This window comes from Molossus molossus, unplaced genomic scaffold (assembly GCF_014108415.1).
Source record: "Molossus molossus isolate mMolMol1 unplaced genomic scaffold, mMolMol1.p scaffold_m16_p_23, whole genome shotgun sequence".
Classification (NCBI taxonomy): Eukaryota; Metazoa; Chordata; class Mammalia; order Chiroptera; family Molossidae; genus Molossus; species Molossus molossus.
In genome coordinates this window covers 10,744,408-10,765,699 of record NW_023425359.1, presented here as the reverse complement: position 1 = coordinate 10,765,699, position 21,292 = coordinate 10,744,408, and the positions used below count along the sequence as shown (strand labels likewise).

At 42.5% G+C, this 21,292-nt stretch overlaps 2 protein-coding genes across 5 annotated transcripts in view; one reads left to right on the top strand and one right to left on the bottom strand.

The window, feature by feature from the left end:
• The window catches only part of SDCCAG8 (SHH signaling and ciliogenesis regulator SDCCAG8), a 143,990-nt gene extending 128,126 nt beyond the window's left edge, over positions 1–15,864 (bottom strand). Inside the window, exons 1-4 of the mRNA XM_036277573.1 lie at positions 15,649–15,864; positions 3,904–4,056; positions 3,123–3,208; positions 1,440–1,553 (exon numbers count right to left, since the gene is read on the bottom strand). Of these exons, the coding sequence (XP_036133466.1) occupies positions 1,440–1,553; positions 3,123–3,208; positions 3,904–4,056; positions 15,649–15,715 (420 nt within the window). The 5' untranslated portion in view covers positions 15,716–15,864. The remainder of the gene's footprint in view (positions 1–1,439; positions 1,554–3,122; positions 3,209–3,903; positions 4,057–15,648) is intronic.
• A 656-nt stretch (positions 15,865–16,520) lies between these two features.
• Positions 16,521–21,292, top strand: part of CEP170 (centrosomal protein 170) — a 111,978-nt gene continuing 107,206 nt past the window's right edge. For 2 of the 4 annotated variants that reach the window (XM_036277342.1, XM_036277340.1), the window contains exon 1: positions 16,521–16,803. The gene's annotated coding sequence lies outside the window, so the exon portion shown is untranslated. The remainder of the gene's footprint in view (positions 16,804–21,292) is intronic. The other 2 variants (XM_036277343.1, XM_036277344.1) reach the window with 2 other exon arrangements.

Below are 21,292 nucleotides of genomic sequence, written 5' to 3'. Positions count from 1 at the left end.
CAATTTTGATAATCAATTAATGTCATCTATCATATCAGTAAAATAGAGAGGAAAATCACATGATCATATCAATAGATGCAGAAGAAACAAGTGACAGAACCCATTCAAGATAAAAACTCTCTGCAAACTAGGAATAAAGGGAAACATCCTCAATTTGCTAAGCTACATTTCCAAATAAACTCTAGCTAACATCATATTAAGGTTAATGATGAGATACTATATGATTTCCCACTAAGATCAAGAACAAGGCAAGAATGTTCCCTCTAGTAATTCCTATTCAACATCACTCTAGAAGTACTAGATAATGTAACATGACAAAATAAATTAAAAGCTACATATGCTTGGAAGAAAATAATAATAATCTAAAAAGACATCTGTCTTTATTTACAGATGACATGACTGTCTATGATGAAAATCCCAAAGAAGCAAAAAAAAAAAAAAATGCTAGAAATAAATGAGTGTTGCAATGTTGCATATTACAAGGTTAAATAATATTCAAAACTCAATTGTTTTCTTATATATTAGCAATGAATAATCGGAATTTGAAATTAAAAATACAATTGCCCTGGCTGGTTTGGCTCGGCGATTAGAGTATCAGCCTGTGGTCCAGAGACACCGGGGTTTGGTTCCCGCTAAGGGCACGTACCTCGATTGCAGTTGGGTCATGTGGGTGGCAGTCACTCGATGTGTCCCTTTCTTTTTTATTTTTTTATTTACTTTTTTATCCTCACCCGAGGACATTTTTCCATTTTTGTTCAGATAGAGTGGGAGGGAGAGGAAGAGACAGAGAGAGAGAGAGAATCATCCACATGAAAGGGACACATCAAGTGGCTGCCTCCCGCACAGCCCCAACTAGGAAGAATCGCAACCGAGGTACATGCCCTTGACCAGAACCGAACCCGCAACTCATTGGTCCGCGGGCCAATACTCTAACCGCTGAGCCAAACCATCCAGGACCACATTTGGTTTCTTGATCACTGTTATCAGTACCCCGTGAGTCATTCTCATCATTCAAAGTCAAGGTAAGAACCTTTATACTGACAATGGAGCAGATTTCGTCTAGTAGCTTAAGTTCCTGCCTGCTGTACCCCAGCTTTGACAGGTTGACAAGTGTGGGAGAATGATTGGAATTACTATTCCAAAGCATCTTCCATAAGCTGGGCTAAAGTCAATGGAGTGGAAAGAAAAACATTCTGCAACATGAGATAATATTACACATAGTTTAGTTAAGGACTACCTGGGAATTATACAGGTAGAAATGGCACGGTCAAGGGTATCATTCTCAGGCCTGATACACATTAGTCTTTCCAATCAGATAAGCATGGCAACTGTCAGTGTATTGCTGTAAACATGAAGACTAATAATAGCAAATGCTCATACTAGGCATCATTAATATAAACTCAATTTAGGTAGGTTTACATTTTTGGTGAGAAACTTACCTTGCAGAACTTGACTTCTGCCTCTAAATGATGAATGTATTGGGACTGATCATTGATGATAGGGACAAGATTATGAACAGTAGGCATATTGGTTTCCTCATATTCTGATGACCCCTAAGGAAAAAAGAACAGCAAATGAAGCGTGTTTGGATTTAGCAAAGAATCAATGAGGATCATCTCCGCACTCAATTTAGCATCGATGTCATATAAACACAGGCTCGATCACATGTAGATTATAGTATTTATTTCTCTACCCTATAAATTCCACAAATAGATAAGATTCAGGGATATGAACATTTTTTGAAGATGCAAAGAGAAGGTGGTTACAAAAAGCACGTGGCAAATGGAAAAGTGTCAGGGTCGCATAACTGGCTCAGGACGGACTGCCTCTTTGAGCCATGCTGAAATAAAGGGACACCTCTCTCCAAGAAACCTCCACGGAAGAGAAGTACCTGCTAAAACTGCACCACCCCCTGCAGAAGGGATTCATTAGACAAGTGCTTGATGCCAGGCGGTGTGTCAATGAATAAAATTCTATCTTCACTATTATTTTAGCCATTTAAAGCTGGTCAAACCCTTCCCTCACACCTTCCTTCATTCCTAGCTTGGCCTTTAGCATATCACATTGCTTCAGTCTGGAATAATATATTCTGTCAAAGTAATGGCAATAAAAAATAACTTCAGAAGAAATAGGGTCTAACTTCTTATATTACACAATTTTATAACCTCGTATTTTTTCTTTTTTTAATCCTCACTCGAGGATATTTTTACATTTATCTTCAGACAGAGTGCGAGGGAGAGAGAGAGAGAAACATCGATGTGAGAGAGATGCATCGATTGGTTGCCACCTGCATGACCCCAACCAGGCCAGGGACGAACTGCAACTGAGGTACATGCCCTTGGCTGGAATCCAACCCAGGACTCTTTTGTCCACAGGCTGATGTTCTAACCGCTGAGCCCAACTGGCCAGGGCTATAACCACGTATTTTTAAATGTAGAATAAGATTACATACTTTAGTTTTGACATTCATAATAAAAGAGTAGTACAAAGGATGGCTAGAATTACAATTAAGTAAATTCCAAAATGATCAAATATAGATATAACCCTCTAAAAAAGAAATGGCCAATCTTTTCCATATATTGCTCCTTTTTTTACATTTGCTAATAGTTGCAAAGTAAATTCTCCAAACTATTTCCTCACTTATATTTTTCAAGTAAATAATAAATTTAAAAAATCAGTATTCCCTCTGCCATAGAAATCTCTCTTCTGCAGCTAATATAATTAGAGAGAAGATAATTTCTTTTTTTTTTAATCCTCATCCAAGGATATTTTTATGTTTATCTTCAGACAAAATGGGAGGGAGAGAGGGGACGAGAGTGAGAGAAATATCAAAGTGAGACATATCGAGTAGCTGCCACCCACATGACCCCAACCAGGGCCAGGGACAAAGTGCAACCGAGGTATGTGCCCTTGGCCGCAATCGAACCCAGGACCCCCCAGTCCGCAGGCTGATGCTCCAACCCTGAGCCAAACAAGGCAAGATAATTTCTTTTAATACCTCACACTATTAGAGTGCCTTGCTCAGAACTGGTCTGTAACATGTACTACTAAAATGACACTGTAAAGTTAAAATATAGTTTGAAAGATGATGCTTTTGTTGGGTTGCAAATGTTGATACTTACCAAAGGGGACATTTTTCGTCTTCTTGATGGAGATACCTCACTCTCCTTAACCGCTTGTTGGTACAACAAAGCTTTGAGTTGATTAACTACAAGGCAGAAGCAATGAGTTTATTAACCTTATTTGAGATCCATGGTTTATCATCACTCATCCATCCTTTCATCCATCTAACAAATGTTGTTTAAACACACATTATGCATCAAGAACTGGGTATGCAAAGAAAAGGCGAGAAAACCTCTCCCAATTAAGAGCTAAGAATCCACTGGGCAAGAATGATACACTAATTGCTTTAAAACAATACAAGTTGTTTGTTGACCTAGAGCCACACATAGTGCTACAAAAAGAGGAAGCATCTAATTGGGCCTGTTTTCCAGAGGAGGTAACACTGTGAAGGATGAACAGATCACTAAGCAGAAAAGGGTGAGAAAATTCCAGGAGAAGGCATGCCACATGCAAAAGCATAGGAGCATGGCGGGTAGGTGGGTCTGACGGGAACCTGGCTTGCACATTGGATGGTTGGAAGGAGGACAGAAAAATCAGGCTGGAAAGGTAGCTTGGAACCATATTACGGAAATATTGCTACGATATACTAAGAATTTTGGACTTTGGCCTATATAGGCATTGGGAAGTCAAAAAACAAAAATTAAACAAGGGAGTTGTATTAGCTGATTTGTGTCTCAGGAATAAAATCCCAGCAGTAGAGTGGAGATGCGCTGGAGTCATTACTGTATGGAGTTTAGGAATTCACTGTGGGCCATCGGGTTAGGGCTGCGTTCAACTCACCGGCATGGCTGTGCTGTAGCTCGTGCCAGGCAGCCCCGGTGTCCTCACCTCCCACGCTGGGGCTGCAGGAGGGCTCCGGTGCACCTTCTCCAACAGGGACATCGCCTTCTCTCAGGGCACATTTCAGCTGCTGAATGCTTCTGTGTGCGCGTTCTGCAACAACACGGTGATGGCGAGGTTGGAGCAGTCTGGGCGAACACATGCATACTCACCTGCTCAAGAAGGCAGCTTCTAAAGGACAAGCAACACTTCTGATGGCTTTTGGGAAGAGGCAGAGCTCAGTGTCTAGTTTGCTGAGGAATGTGCTAGAGGACGTGAGAGAAAATGAAGCTCATGGGCTAAAGATTAGACTTGATGATCTCTCAGGTCCCCACACCTCAGTGGTTGATAGTCACTACATATAGTACTGCTAGCCAGGATTGAACGGGAGCGCTCCTCCCCGACCCACCGCCCCAAACAATAACCAACAAGGCAAAGGACCTAAGACTCCCCTACTCTACCTGGAGACACTGGAGTGGGTGGGCAGAACCGACAAGAGGGACTGCATCATTCCAAGCATCTGCCCAGGGAAGCCTTGTCCCTGTGGGCCCGATATTCCTACCCCACCAAGAGACAACCAACTGCCTGGCCCAGTTTTTAATCAAGATTTAAATAACCAAAGTGCTTCTAGTGGCAACCTCTGTAGCACAGCCCCTTGTATGTACTGCTGGCTGACTACATCTCGTAGAAATTCCTGGTTAGTGCAACTGACCAAGCCTATAACTGAAGCTCAAACTCACCAGCACATACTTCATATAAAGTCTAGAAATTCCTGGTTAGTGCAGCTGACCAAGCCTATAACTGAAGCTCAAACTCACCAGCACATACTTCACATAAAGTCTAGAAATTCCTGGTTAGTGCAGCTGACCAAGCCTATAACTGAAGCTCAAACTCACCAGCACATACTTCACATAAAGTCTAAAATGAAGTATTTTAAGTCATATTACTATAGTAGTTCATCTCTAAAAATGGTCCCCAAGGAACCCAGCCTTATGCCCTTCTCTCCCACATTGAAACAGCATGTCCGTAAGGCATTAACCAATACAATGTGGTGGGAGTTACACCAGGCCAGACCAGGCCTCAGCTTTCAAGTGCTGAGGGTCTGCTTCTTCCCCCTTGGAATGGTTGTTTTTTTGTTTTTTGTTTTATCCTCACCCGAGGACATTTTTCCACTCTTTGTTCAGATAGAGTGGGAAGTAGAGAGAGGAAGAGAGAGAGAGAGAAACATCGATGTGAAAGGGACACATCGAGTGGCTGCCACCCGCACAACCAACCAGGGCCGGAGACAAACTGCAACCAAGGTATGTGCCCTTAACGGGAACCGAACCCGGGTCTCTCTAGACCGCAGGCTGATGCTCCAACCGCTAAGCCAAACCGGCCATGGCTGGAATGATTGTTTTTGTGAGCCCTAAGCCACAAGTCAGAAGTCTGGCTACCCTGCTGCTGAGACTGTGAAGAGGCCATGTGCAAAGGAGAGGCCCTGAGACCACATGAGAAGGAGTGGAGCCTCCAGGGGACCCCAGTGCCAGGGGCCATCTGAATGCAATGGCATGAAGCGTCCTAAGAACTGCCCAGCTGAGCCCAGTTAACCCAGAGACTGGTGAGAGATGCTGAAATGCTTTTAGTTGCTGCTTTCAGCTACCAAGTTTTGGGGTGGTTTATAATATAGCAATAGATAACTGAAGTATCAGGAAAATGCTTACCCAAAAACATTTTCAGCAAAAGACCAAGTCTGCTATACTAATGACAGCAGTGATAACATGACTAATAATTCTACCCTAATTAATGGGTGTTTTTACATGTGTAACAATGGAAGAACCAGGCAATCAATTGGTAATTTCATTAATTAAGGTTCGATTTCTTTTTTAGGTTTAAACTTCTCATTGATTCTTCTAAATTCACTGGTTCCAATCCAGAAATGATGTAAGTGATAATCCTTCCTAGACTGGGACATATTTGCCTTTCATTCAAACATATCTAATTTTTGATTCGTAACTATACAAAAATTTTCTTTGTACATTAGAGCTAGGACCTAGATTTCAGGCACCATTTTTAAATTTTGACTTCTGTCTTTTAAAGGTATTTTTTTTAACTCATTAATTAATTTACCAAACATGTACATGTATACAACAGAAATTGATGTTAGAAAAAGATGAATTCCCACACAAGTTCATGTGTAGCTAGTATCTAATTATTTCAAATGGATTCCATGGAAACAGTTAAGTTCTTCAGAAGAGCCAGTACTTTCCCTGAGTAAGAGAAACACACAACAATAACTCTCTTCTGATGATCTAGGCCCTTCTTTGACAACTGAGACCTATTCCTTCTTGAGTCCTCAGGAGAAAAAGCTCCTATTCCTTGCTTCCTATATGGGAACCCTAAGAAAGCTACAAAACACCTATGTTTTCATGACCAATTATCACTGGAAAAAATATTTATAAACATATATATGTCCTACATGACCTTGAAAAGCAGATTCCATTTTCTCCAAGCTCATTCGTTGCAAAGGATGGAACAGAAAAAAATAACCATAACTTAATAGAAGAAAATACACCCTAAAATGCACCCTATATTATAAAGTATCTAACACAGATTCTCCACTTCCAGAAACTCATTTTCTACCTGGATTAAACTAAAGAGAACAGGTCTGTTTGGTCAGGGTTTAACACTAAGATGATGAAATGCTATTACTCGTCTACACAAGAGACACATTGACTTCATCACTACGTTTTTCTCCACACCAACCCTATGTCCACACAGACATTCTCTAACAGGAATGGGGTGCTGATTTCCAAGCCAGCCTGGCCTCCTGTTATTCACCATGAGTTTAAGAAAAGTCCAGAGAAGATGCATTTCTGATTTTATCAAAATAAGAAGCAACAATAGTTTTCCAATAACTGAGTATTTTCTAAAGAGGCTTGTTAATGGAAAAGGAAAATCAAAGTGTTACATAATAAGCATTTAGTTCACAGGGCTTTAGATTTATGCACTTACATCTATGAATAAAGCCCTTGTCTCTGTTGCCTCCATTAGAAAGGAAACAGCGTTTGACTAACATTGAAAGTGTGCTCTGTGCAGCTATCAAATGACTTCACCTCTAAGACAAAGGATGATTATTTATTTATACCTAATCTGGCTAAAAGCTGATAAGCTATATTAGGAAAAATAAAGGAAAGCTGGAAAAAATTGCGCATTTGAAAGTCCCTATCGGTAGCGTTCTTTCATCAGATCCAGTGATGGCAGAGTTTGATGGGCCTAGTCAATCCCTTTTCTACTGCTTCTAATGTTTTGATTAATCTTTTGGAATTTATAACAGTCAAAGATGATGTGTAAATTGCGCTATGAAACAGTATTGTGCGAAATACTGAGATATGGATAAGCATAAGTGATATTTTTCAGTTATTTCAATACTACATTTCAAAACGTGTTAGCCACTTAGACAGAGTGGATGGGGCCCAGTAATGCTCCAATGACTCCAGACAGATGAAACCCCACTGCACCTCGACCGGCGCCACCGCAGTGGAAGGCCCCCTACTCCCCTTCAGAACACTACCCCCCAGAGGCAGTACCTGCTGCTACACAGAAGGAAAGCAGATTACACAGGAGGTTCCAGTTACTTCCCATCCCACTGCTAATGGGCACAGCTTCATCTGCCTATAACCAAGAGACAGCAAGAAAGGAGACTCATTTCCTCTTCTCTCCCGAGGGGACAGAAAGGGTATTTAACAATGCATCCGGCTTTCTTCTCCCCAGTACCAGACGCAGCTGAAGGTAAACTTCATTATGAATACAAACACAAATAGGACCTCTGGGTCCTACAAACTCACATGAACGTAAGTGTAAGTCAATATCATTTCTGCATCCACGATCCAAACATCAACCAGTACAATGAGCACTGAGCGGGTTATTGCTGATTGCTGACAATTTAAGACCGTCTTATTCATTTTTGTAATCCAGTTTCCCTACTTCTAGCTCCTAGCTCACCATTGGGCCTCTCTTCATCGAGATATTTTTGAACAAAAAGCAAATATGTCCCAGTCTAGGAAGGATCGCCACTTATACGAATACTGTGAATTATTAATTTCGCCATTCTCCATCTGTATTGGAGATGTGAAGGGGAATTACCCTGATGACAGGGATGGAGAGCCACACCCTGTGAAGCGCCCAGCTGTCTCTGAGAAAACATGCAATCAACCAGACCTCCCCAGGCTGAGACGCGAGATGCACCACAGTTCTCAAAACAAGCTCAGACCAAGGCAGACAAGCAGAAAAATGAGACCACAGCGAGATAAGAGATACATGTGTTTGTCCACCCTTGACTGGGCCTCAGCCTGGTTCAAAAGATTACTGTCACTGTTTACTAAGGGACTGACAGGTAGTACAACCAAGATAAAATAGCATAATCCCAAATCAGACAAAGCCAGCTTTGTCAATGACAATAGTGAGAGAGATTAAAAGTAGTATATAGAAAGTAAAAAAATCTCAAAGAACGAACTATCATAGGACTCTTAATAGCCGACAAATGTGCTCAAGTGGTTGGCGCCAGGAGTGAAAGATAATCCGAGCAAGAATGCAAACATCTTACGAAAGCAGTGTCTGGAAGATCATTAATGATGTATGGATGTTGGCACATCAAGGAGATGGCCTAGATGCAGTATGAGGGATACACCTGGCATTTTTTTGGCACCAACTGGGAGGACTTATGCACCTGTCACTTTCCATTGATAGAGAAGTAATCCTAGCCAGACTGGCAGAACACAGGCAAAATCACCAGCCAGTGCAATCTGTATCCTTAATTGTAATTACTCTCAAGTATGATTCCGGCAGAGCAAGGGCTGTGAGCCTTACTCCAGGATTGTGGTTTCTCAACCTCAGCGTTACTGACAAGCGGGCCTCATAATTCTTAGTTTCAAGGGGCTGTGTTGTACACATTTAGCAGCATCCCTGGCTCTTACCCACTAGCTGCCGGTAACACTCTCCCTCTCCCAACTTTGACAAACAGAAATATCTTCAGACGTTACCAAATGTCCGCTGGGCACAAGTATCGCCCTGGTTGAGAACTGGTTTATATCAATCAAATAAGATCCAGTGTTCAGTCTTGAGGAGAGACATCCATCAAACCCACCACCCTGTTACACTGGAACTGCAGCCGTTTCTTGACGAGAAGAGGGCAGGACAGTGAGCTACACTGGCACCACAGTGGTGCTGCAGCACTTCTGGTCCAGATGTTCAGACAAGGTGTTATATCTCTACCCAACTGTGATCGAGAACTTGGAATTCATATTTAGCTTCTTTTCGTTTCAAGGCCTAACACATGAAGCAACTGTTGTACTTAAGGCCATTTTCCAGAGCTACCAAAGGAGATTATTCCTTTAAATATTCCAGTGGGCTTTGGATGAAGCTCAGGCATAATCAAGGTAAGTGCACGAGTGAATTTCAAGCTACTTCCTCTACCTTTTGACCCTGCAAGGAGTATCACTAAGAGGAAAGGTTAAAAACCTTAGCAAAGTGCTCAGACTATGTCTTTTTTAATGTTTTTTTATCCTCACCCAAGGACACTTTTGCATTCATCTTCAGATAGAGTGAGAGGGAGAGAGGGAAGGAGAGAGAGAGAGAAACATCGATGTGAGAGAGACACATCGACTGGTTGCCACCCACATGACCCCAACCGGGGCCAGGGACAAACCACAACTAAGGCACATGCCCTTGTGGGAACCGAACCAGGGACTCCCTGGTCCGCGGGTCGACGCTTTAACTGCTGAGACAAACTGGCCAGGGCTCAGACTATGTCTTTAAACATCCCAAGCTAGATTATAATTATTCTCAGTATCTCCATAGCTTGAAAACAACTGGATCTCTTTTTTTTCTGTCCAGAACCTGTGAAAATGCCCTTACAATGTCCTAACACTGAGCCATGTTTGATTCTAGATGATGCTAAGAATGACTAGTTACTTTTTGGATGCTAAGTCCTATCTTTTGCCTGTATTACCTCATCGGTAGTAAGGAAAGAAAACTGGAATTTTACTGGATTTTTCTTCTTCTGGTAACAGAAATGGTCATAAAAGTTAAAAGTACTGCCCTGGCCAGTTTTCTCAGAGGTTAGAGCATCAGCCTGCAGTCCGGAGAGATCCAGGTTCAGTTCCTGTTAAGGCACGTACCTCGGTTGCAGTTTGTCCTCGGCCCTGGTAGGGTTGTACAGGTGGCAGCCACTCGATGTGTCCCTTTCATGTCGCTGTTTCTCTCTCTCTTTCTCTTCCTCTCTCTCCCTCCCACGCTATCTGAACAAAAAATGAAAAAAATGTCCTCGGGTGAGGATAAAAAAAAGTTAAAACTACTAAGAAAAGCCATATGAGTATATAAAGCAAATAATGAATATATGTAATTTAAATTGCGTCAGCAAAAAGTGAACTCAGATGTTTACGAGTTTTATTTGTATTACCAATCCTTATTTAACCGCCAAACCATTCCATTTCTTTAATTTTTAGAAAACAGAGATGTTTCCGTCTCCACTGAATTACCAAAATAATTCCGCCATTTCAGAATGAACGCTTCCAGAATCTTTATTCTATTGATGATGCTTCTCTTGGCCTCAATGAAGCTGATAGTCAAACAAACAAACAAACATTAGCTGTGGAGAATGTGTGTGTGCAGAACAGAAAAATATTCAGAAAACATTCAAGAACAAAAAAGAAAAGGAGGAAGAGTTGGAGGAGGCAGAGGAGGAGGGGAAGGAAGGGGGAAGAAATACAAGTTTGGGGAGTAAAATTGAGGAAAAGAAGAACCACTGGGCAAGTTACACACATGTTTTTGTAAGTTTGCCAAAGGTCCAGATGATATCACTGCTGGCTAATTCAGTGACCAAATGACTGGCTAATAAGATCAACACAGGCCTTCTGCAGATGTGAGCCCCTCCCTAAAGGAAAACACACTGAGTAGGCTCTGGAGAGATATGCCAATCATGTGCAAGTAAAACCTAGGACATAGATGTTATCTTCAGTTTTTTCAAATTAGATCAATTTACAAAGATAAGGACCACCCTCCCCAAGTTATATATTTTATTTTCAGTCTTTCACTGTCTATGAACTAGTTCCACTCCTTACTCTTATTTTTACTGGATAGAAACATAACTGTTATCATTCACATGGTCCAATCCAGCGTTGACGGGAGGGTCTGAGAGTGATGCCTGGCGTGGGTCTTACCTGTGCTTTGTTTGGAAGGAACAGTGTGGGGGGAAGAGGGAAGAAAAAAGGAAGGGAAGGAAGGAAACAGGGAGGACGTAAGAGAGAAATCAGATTGTTTTTAGAAGAAGTACAATCTGCCCAGTTCTGCCACAGGCCTCGCCACTCTGTGCCCTCCACTGACTCCATCTTACATTGTCATACGTTTGGCTCCTCCAGGCGGTAATTCCCAAGATGAGTCCCAACTTTATTTTCTAGGTGAAGATCAAGAATCCCAGAAACAGCTGATTAGCTTGCCTAAGGTAACAGATGGTTATCAGCAAAGCAACAGTGAGACTCAGTGAGCTGGCTCCTGGCTCCACATTCTCTTCCTCTGACTACATCATACTCTTCCACAAATTCAATCTAGAGCCTGAACCCCCAAAAGGTTGAAATAAAAAGGGGGAGTCAGCATATAAAATGTATATTGAGCCCTGGCCTGTTTGGCTCAGCGGTTAGAGCGTCGGCCTGCGGTCCGGAGAGACCCGGGTTCAGTTCCCGCTAAGGGCACGTACCTCGGTTGCAGTTTGTCCCCGGCCCTGGTTGGTCGTGCGGGTGGCAGCCACTCGATGTGTCCCTTCACGTCAATGTTTCTCTCTCTCTGTTCCTCTCTCTCCCTCCCACTCTACCTGAACAAAAAAAAAAAAATCATATTTCTTTGTGCCCACCCACCCAAAGAGGCTAGAAACGAGGTGACGAGGTGAATCACACACAAGTACTGACAAGACGGAGTCTGTAGCTAACACTGCAGCAGTAGACTAGACATGATTCTGTTGCTGAGGCTGGGGCGCTGCATTTCTACATTTCTAGCAAGTTCTCACCTTCTTTCCAATATCATATCCCTGCATTCAGGTGTACAGAAATTAAAACAGCCTGGATTGCCCATTATTCTAGTTTCTTTCTGACCCTTCCTTGGTTATACAAACTAGTTTATTTTATACCTCATGGTCTTGTGTTGAATCTAAATTAGAATGATTTGGCATTTGCTATTCTTCTCGCTTACCAAAGCAGGAGACAGCCCTAGAGGGGATGGAGGGGACAGACCAGCATGGCTCAGAAAAGTGTGAGGGAAAGGATGAGAGGGAGAGTGAAGTCTGCCTAGTTCCATGCTGCTCCAGGACCACCAGAGTGAAGCAAGACTTCCAGTCAAGTTTTAAAAGCAAGAACTCTGCGCTTTTCACATCAGAACTTCAAATCCTTGATTTACTATAATACCCAAATTACATTTAAAGCAAATAAACGAGGAAGAAAAATGAAGGGCTAGCATGGAAAATTGTGAAAGTGGTTTTTTTTTTGCATTTTTATGTGGCTACTCCCTGGCTGAATATAAATGAAAGGATATTAGTAATTATTACATGTACAGTTATTTGGAAACCAGAGGAATAACTTGTGAGGAAAGACCAAGAATGCTTATTAGCTTTTTCTCTAATCATGAACTAGGCAAGACATTTTGGGGAAGCAATGGCAGATGAACAAAACCAAACCATCAAAACCAACACAAAACAATACCAAAGAACTTTAAGTTGCATTTTATCTGACTGTATAGTAACACAATTCTCAAGTTATTAGCCACAAACACTCAAAATCATGAAGTTCCCCACATAAAATAATGTCACCATACTTTGTTTATTCAGAAACACACATTTTAACTTCAGGGGAATTATCCTATTTAAGTTATCTCATATGTATGAAGTGAAGAGCTTCTGACTATGCTACGTTTCAAAATTAGCTGTTTTGTTTCCTTCCATGAGCTGTTACATAAATGAAACATGAAAGTTAAAATGTTACTAAATAACTAATAAACTAAGTCCTGAAAACCCATGAAAAATCAGGTTCCACTTCTTGATTCATTGTTAAAACTATCAGAATTTTTTTAAGTCAACTTTTTTCTTTGCTTTATGTCTGCTGTTGGTAATAAATGTTTTCACTATCTTATGTTGTTAAAGTTTATTTATTTATTTTTTAAATCCTCACCCAAGGACATTTTTTTCCATTTATCCTCAGATGGAGTGCAAGGGTAGTGAGAGAGAGGGAGGGAGGGAGACAGGGAAGGAGAGAGAGAGAGAGAGAAACATGGATGTGATAGACACACCAATTGGTTGCCTCCCACACAACCCCGATCAGGGCCAGGGGCTGACCTACAACTGAGGTTTGTGCTCTTGGCTGGGATTGAATCTGTGATTCTTTGGTCTGCAGCCTGGCGCACTAACCACTGAGCAAAACCTGCCAGGGCATTAACATTTATTTTAAAATGTATTAGCATTGAATGAAAACTTTGCACTTTATAATTACTAAAAGCAACATCATGTGTATTAAACATAGTACTGTAACGGTTTGAAATTAACCACTGCATCAAAATGCCTAATATTAAATGGCCTATGATACTTATATAAAAATTCAAAATAAGGTCAAAGGAGGAGGAACATTAGGAGACACGGTACAAAACAAACATTTTTTGCCAACTTCAAAATTAGCAAGATCACTCACATTATCATTGCACACTGTATTTTTCTTGCTTTCAAACAAAAAGCCAGAAGTGGTTATTTCTGTATCTAACAGTTCTTGAAACATCACTAGGGTGATGAAGGTATTCATTAAGACCAATTATTTTACTCTTGCAGTTTGAATACTGAGCATGTTGACAGTTTCTAACACTGCTGACAGATGAGAACAATAAATAATAACTGTTACAAAGTCTAGAGTCACTTGAAAATAAACTTTCTAATCTTGAAAAATCCTCACTTTGCTGCAAGTACCAATTATGAATAGCAGCTAACACTTAATGAGTGCTTGTTAGGTGCCGAGTACTTCTTTTCCACCATAGTAATCTGTAGATACTTTATTTGTTTGCTGTCGTTCTCCTCCACTAATCCAGAGGCTCCAAAGAGACAGGGACTGTCTAGTTCTTTATTGCGCCCTCAGCGCTTAGTATGTCTAATGCATAGTAGGCACTCAATAAATGAGTCAGTGTTTCACATGCTTTAAATAATTTGCTTTTTTATCCTCATCTAAGAACATTTGTTTTTTGCATTTATCTTCAGATAGAGCAGGAGGGAGAGAGGGAGGAAGAGAGAGAGAAACATTGATGTGAGAGAGACACATGGAGTGGCTGCCACCCACACGACCCCAACGGGCCGGGGAGTCTCCAGTCCGCCGGCCAACGCTCTAACCGCTGAGCCAAACCCTCCAGGGCACTTTAAATAATTTTTTAAAGTGTTGGTCATGACCTAGAGGGTTAAGAAAATGCAACAGAATAGAAAATAAAGTGTATTACATCTAGTAGAATAAATATTCTCTAATGAAACTTTCTTTTAGGTTATATATATGCATATGTCCCATATAAAATGTTATTTCTTACTGATGAGTAACAGTAAAAACAAACAAACAAAAACCCCTGAGAATTATTGCTTTATATGAACTATTTCATTTGCTCCTCACAACAACCTTGTATACTACACGATAACAGAACTAAGGTTTCTAGATGTTGTATATGATGTCCAAGATGACAGAGCTATCTACAACTATAGACTTCCCTTCTATAGCTACGCATTCAGAGGGTACCATACTAAGAAAATCTGAATTAAGTAAATAAGGTGCCCTGGCCGGTTTGGCTCAGCGGTTAGAGCGTCGGCCTGCGGTCCCGAGAGACCCGGGTTCAGTTCCCACTAAGGGCACGTACTTCGGTTGCAGTTTGTCCCCGGCCCTGGTTGGTCGTGCGGGTGGCAGCCACTCGATGTGTCCCTTCACTTCGATGTTTCTCTCTCTCCCTCCCACTCTATCTGTACAAAAAATGGAAAAATATCCTCGGGTGAGGATTAAAAATAAATAAATAAATAAATAAAAATAAGGTTTCAGTCATAGCAACTGTTACATGATTATAATAAAGAAAAACAAAGGCTTTTAAAACAGGTCTGACTGAATTTAATGCCTGGCCTCTGCCTCTGTGTGGGCTTTGTCCTAACCTGAATTTCCCCATGTGTAAAATAGGAATATTCATAAGGTTTTTTTGAAGTTTTAAATGTTTTAATGTATGTAAATAGCCTAGGCCACTACATAACGCTGTTGTGATTAAAATAATTATTAGTGTTGTTATTTTTTCCTGGTCCAATAAATTCAATTTAATCCACACACCATAATTTGAATGTGTAAAAAGTGTAAACCAGGAATTTATTGGATTAAAGAGCAAAGTATGGAAACAGGGCAAAAGTGGCACAGAGGCGTCCAAGAGTTTTGCTGGCGATGGTGAGATGGATGCCTATGTTAAGATCAGAGAGTTGGTTGGGGTAACTAAAGGACTCAAGGAAAACACCATTGTTTAACAGTCAAAACAAACACAAACTATTTCATCCTTCCTAAAAATCACAGCAACATCCGTCTTCTTCCTCCTTGCTGAGGCCGATCCGAGGTGTTTGGAAAGGCACCTGGCCAGCTCCCGCCCACTAGGCCCTGGTACCGAGGGGCTTTGGCACAGAGGTTCGGAGCAACTCACCCCGGAGACTCCGTTGGTATTGCCCCAGAATCTCCTCCAGGGTAGAGTTCTCCGGGGACTTCTCCATGCACAGACTCGGGACCCAGAGATGGGAGTTACGTGGGACAGTGTCCAGTGTTGTCCCCTCCGAGAACAGGAGGCCTTAGCGCCCTGGCAGAACCCGCTGCTTCCTGCCGCGGCTGTCAATGGGGAGCCTGGAACCCTGGACCGAGCTCGTAGGGGCTCTTCCCACCCACTGGCCCTGGAGGATGACGGGACTTGTGGTTCGCAGACTCCGGCCTGGCAGTCTCGACGTTCCCGAGGGTCCGTCCAACGACACTACAATCCCCAGAGGGCACCGCGCGCGGAGCGCAGGCTCCGGCCGTTTAGTTGCCAGATCAGGTTGCCAAGAAATTGCTTGGAGGCTCCGCCCTTTTCCTGGCCAAGTCCTGCCTTCATCCCATCCTGCTGCTTGGACCACCCAACGGACAGGGATCACTGAAGACCTTGACCCTTCTAACTTTGCTTGTAAGCACTCGATCCTTGAAGCTTCTCAAAGATACAAATAACAAGCTCTACACTCTTCAGCCACGACATTTGTCAAAACGGCCAAATAAATTCTCAATTGAAAGAAGTTCTAAATCTTACGCAGAGCCTAGACTGCGAAAGGCGGCTGACACTACAAATCCTAGCATGCCCAGCAAGCCGACCGCCACTTGGAGTTGGCGCGCTGCCCGCTGGGAACTGTAGTCCTTGTTAGTTGCGGTCCCCGCGAACGCCGGGGTCCTCTTCATTGTTCAAGCTGGTTTTCGAGGCACGCTTGCGCAGTAGGCAGCTGGAAAAGCCTGCGGGTGAGACCCTCTGCACAACCCCCTTTCATTGTCTGTTTGTGGCGCCTGCGCAGTAAGAGCTCGTTGGGTCTGAGCCGGCGACGGGGATAGGGCCGGGCTCCTCGCCCTTTCCCCAGGCGCCTGCGCACTGGGCGGCCGCTCTTTGCCGTTACCGCTATGTGTGGGGCGTGTGTGGAATAACGTTATTGCCCAGCGGAGCTGAGAGGCCGGGAGCTCGATCACCGCGACGACGACAACGACAGGGTGGGGGGAGCGCGGCGTGCGAGAGACTCACGGGACGCGACGCGCCCCGCCTTCCCCGTCCGGTCCCTCTCAGCGGTGAGGGGTAAGTGATGCGCTCAACCGCTGGGGTTAGGCTCCGCCGCCGCCGCCGCCGCCGCCTCACCACATCCTCCTCGCTGGGTTTGCAGCGGGATCCGGCCCGGCCCGCGGCGGGGCGGGGTGCGGGGTGCGGGGCCGGGCGCTCAGGGGGCGCTTCCCGGATGCTCCGCGCGGCGCCGCCACCCCCACGCACCCGCCTGGGCTCAGCGGGGCCGCCCCTCCATCCCGACCCAGCCGTCCCCACCCCGCCCGCCTGCGCCCCGGCGCTCCGGCCCCGCCGCCGCCTGCTCCCCGGACGGGTCGGGGGGTCTCGGCGCGCCCGGCTTTGTGCAGCCCCCCTCCCCGTGGCCGCGCGAGGGGCGCGGGCGGGGCCTCGCAGGGAATGGCCGCGCTGCCACGGGGAAGCGACTTCCCCGGATCGCCGCCGCTCAGTGCCGACCCCTCCTTGTGGTCGGCTCTGGGCCGTGGGCTGGGGCGCGGGGTCAGGCGAGGAGCCTTGGGACGCGGCTGGAGGACGTGGAAGACGCGGTGTCACGCACCCTGCCAGGCGACGGCACCCCGCACGGGCTCTGGCTCCGTAGTAAACCCGGGGGAGGAGAGAGTGGCTTCCTGTGGGCTTCATTGTCCCAAGATTCAAGTGTGGGGTTTTGCATGCCTGGTTCCTTTCATTTTATTGCCCAAGGGAACAAAATCTTAGCAGCTGACCTAACACTGGGCGGGAAGACGCGAGGTTTGTATCCTAAGTCAAAGAATCTCTGGTTTTTGGGGTTTTTTTGTTTTTTTGTTTTTTGTTTTTTGATGTTCAGTAGAGTTTTATTTATTCGATTGAAGAATGTAAGCTCCAGGAAGACAGGGACAGAGCCGGTGCGAGCTTTGCCAAGGTGATCGATGTAAAATTGCTAGATGATGAAGCAGCCTGGACCAGGAAGGGCTGCCGAGGAAGCTATTGTGTAGCTGAGAAATGAAGCAGCAGAATTGTTTTTTTAAGTGGGTGTGTAATGCATTCATGTTCCTAAGTGAATAGATGAGGATAGATCTTGCCAGGTTTTTTTTATTTATTTTTAAAGCAATCAGAGCTAACAAAAAATAGACCTGGTACGTTTCTGTTTCTGAATTTGTTTAATCATATTTTTATTCTCTTTATGAAAATCCACTCCCATTTGAGAGGAATGTGGTGAGGCAGATTGAAAATGTATCTTTTAAAATGATTTGATCCTTCAACTTACAGTGCTTCCAGCCCTGTGCGGGTGATAGAAAAAAGCAGAAGAGAATGAAACAGGATGGGGAGGAGCAGGTGGAGGAATAATGTGAGAGGAGGGAGTTATATTTTGAATACAGTGTCTAGATCTTCACTGATGAAATCCTACTTGGGACTGCTTCCAAGATTTAGAAAGTCAGCTCTGGAAATATTACGTTGCAAGTTACAAACCATTTTGTATTTTTCTGCGATTTTTTTTTTTTTTAAGTTACAGTAGGACTGCTTGTAGTTCTTCTAACTTTGTAGATATTCCATGATTTTGCTGTTTTAAACCTGAAGAGTCTGAGTGTGCTTGACAGACAGAGGAAGACACTAAAATTTGGAAAGTTAACTAACTTGTCTTTTCAAGCCAAACTGCTAATGAAAGGCAGAGCCAAGTAAAACCAAGGTCTGTTCTACAGAGCCACCCTGTCCCCTGTGTCCCGCAGCACCCCCTCCCCCACTTGCACTGAAAGCTTTTCTGTGGTCAGTGACAGTCAAGTTCATCACCACCCTAGTAGTATTAATTGGATCCTTTGTAATGTAAAAATGCTACTACTGAAGTGGAACTTTAGTTTTATAAATTAACTTGATGTAGGGAAAGATAACATAACATGGACTTTTCATAAAAACAGGAACTTGGCATTTCTTTTCTTATCAGTTAATAGTAACCATATTTTAGTATTTCCTGATATTCAGTACTATTTTGTAGTATGATCAACTCTGAACTCTGTTAAAAATAAAATTGCCACATAACAAGAGTCTGTGAAGTTCATTTTATATCAATTAATGAATTATATTATTTTAAATAAAAATTTACCTTTTGAGAAAAAAATTTGTTGAACTTTTTATCAAAATTAAATTTATTATTTTATTGAGTTGATTTTGCCATAAAGTGCTGCTTTTGTTGTCTTATAATTTTTATCCTTAAATTTTACAATTTTACTTTGCACTTAATAGACTTTTTTTTTAAATCCTCACTGGAGGATATTTTCCTGTTCATCTTCAGGTAAAGTGGGAGGGAGAGAGAGAGAGAGAAAGGAAGAGAGAGAGAAACATCGAAGTGAGAGGAACACATTGAGTGATTGCCTCCTACACAACCCTGACCAAGGTTAATAGACTTTTAAAAATAATTTAGCCCTGGCTGGTTTGGCTCAGCAGTTAGAGCGCCGGCCTGTGGACCGGAGAGTCCTGGGTTCGGTTCCCACTAAGGGCACGTACCTCGGTTGCAGTTTTTCCCTGGCCCCGGTTGGGGTCATTTGGGTGACAACCACTCAATGTGTCTCTCTAACATTGATGTTTCTCTCTCTCTCTCTCTCTCTCTCTCTCTCTCTCTCTCTCTCTCTCTCTCTCCCACCCTGTTTCCCTCCCACTCTATCTGAGGATACATGCAAAAATGTCCTCAGGTGAGGATAAAAAGTAAAAAAAATAATAATAATAATAATTTAGCCCTGGCCAGTTTGGCTCAGCGGTTGGAGGGTCGGCCTGCGGTACAGAGAGACCCAGGTTCGGTTCCGCTAAGGGCACGTGCCTTGGTTGCAGTTTGTCCCTGGCCCTGGTTGGTCTTGCGGGTGGCAGCCGCTTGATGTGTTCCTTTACGTCGATGTTTCTCTCTCTCTCTCTCTCTCTCTCTCTCTCTCTCCCACTCTGTCTGAACAAAAAATGGAAGAATTGTCCTCGGGTGATGATTAAAAAAAATAATAATTTAATGTTTCTCTGAAATTTCAACTAAAAAATGATCTAACTAAATTCGATATGTGGAATTATTAAATCATACTTGAAATGTATTTTACTGGTAAATTTCATGTTGTTCTAAAATTACCTTGCAATGAAATAAATAACCATCAGCGTGTTTGTTATCTTAGTATTAGTGAAATTTACACTATAAACTTATTGTACATTATACCTATTAATACAGATGTCAGGGTACTTTAAAACATTCTGTGCTTAGTGATTTAGTTTATTTGTTCCAAGTATCAGTTTCTTGTTTCCTTTCATCACTGGAAAACAAACTAGTTTTATTGTTACATTTGATAGTAATCAGATATCTCTCATCTAGTACTGAATACTGTGTATGTTTAAAGTTGTCAACATGTTTTTTATTCAACAAAACCTATTCCTGAAAAATAATTTTTGCTATTTCAATTAATGAATAATGTTTTTTGTCTTCTCTATAGGGAACACTAACAGTGTTAAGCTATCCTAATAAATACCTTATAGACAGCATGATACTAAATTGCCAACTAAAATACCCCTTCAGTTGCAAATTATACTGTAAGTGTAACAAAAGAGTAATTGCATACTATCAGAAAAATCCTTCCTGGATACATAATGTTGACTGGAGAATTAAATGTTGATGTGTTTCAGTAAGAAATGGGTTTCCTCTTATGGGGAGAAATCTCAGACCATCTTTATTTTATAAACTTTTGTTAATGACCAAGATTTCTAATAATCAACTACACTTGGTGGAATGGGTTTTAATTTATTGGTGTGTGTGAAACATTGATGTGAGAGAAACAGACACACTGATTGGCCGCCTCCTCCACAACCCTGACCAGGGTCAGGAATTGAACCTGCAACCCAGGTATGTGCACTTGAGCAGAAATCGAACTCAATGACGCCCTAACCTCTGAGCCAAACTGGCCAGGGCTCCTCATATATTTCTTGAGGGACGTTCTGAGCAATGAGTTAGCCAATGTGAGCAATACAAAAGATTAAGAAAACATCTGTCTGGTGGTAAGGTTGATAAAACTGGATGTATGGTCCAGAAAGTTGAAATGGCTGGCCAAAATGAATGATATAGCCAATATGTACTGACGGTAAAGCTTACTTTTATGCCAAACAAAAATAGAGAGGAAACCAGCCAAAGTAAGATTAGAGACAACCTTATAAAAATTACTAACATGCAAGTAGGGATTGTAAAATACATAGTAGTGGAAAAGAATACCAAGCGTGCATTAGGTTTGAAAATTTGAAAAAAATGTGACATAGCAGAGAAGTCATTATTTAAGTATAACAATTATTAATAAGTAATATTGAAAATATTACCCTTTTGGACATGATATTTATTAAATAAATGAATAATATCTACCATGTATTGAGCACCTACTAAGTGCCAGGCAGTGTGTGTGTGTGTAATTCATGCAATAGTCCTATTAGTGAGGTACTATTTTCCACATTTGAAGTTGAGAATATTTGAGACCCAGAGTTAGTGGATAATTGTGTCTCTATGTCACACATGACTAAGTGATAGAGC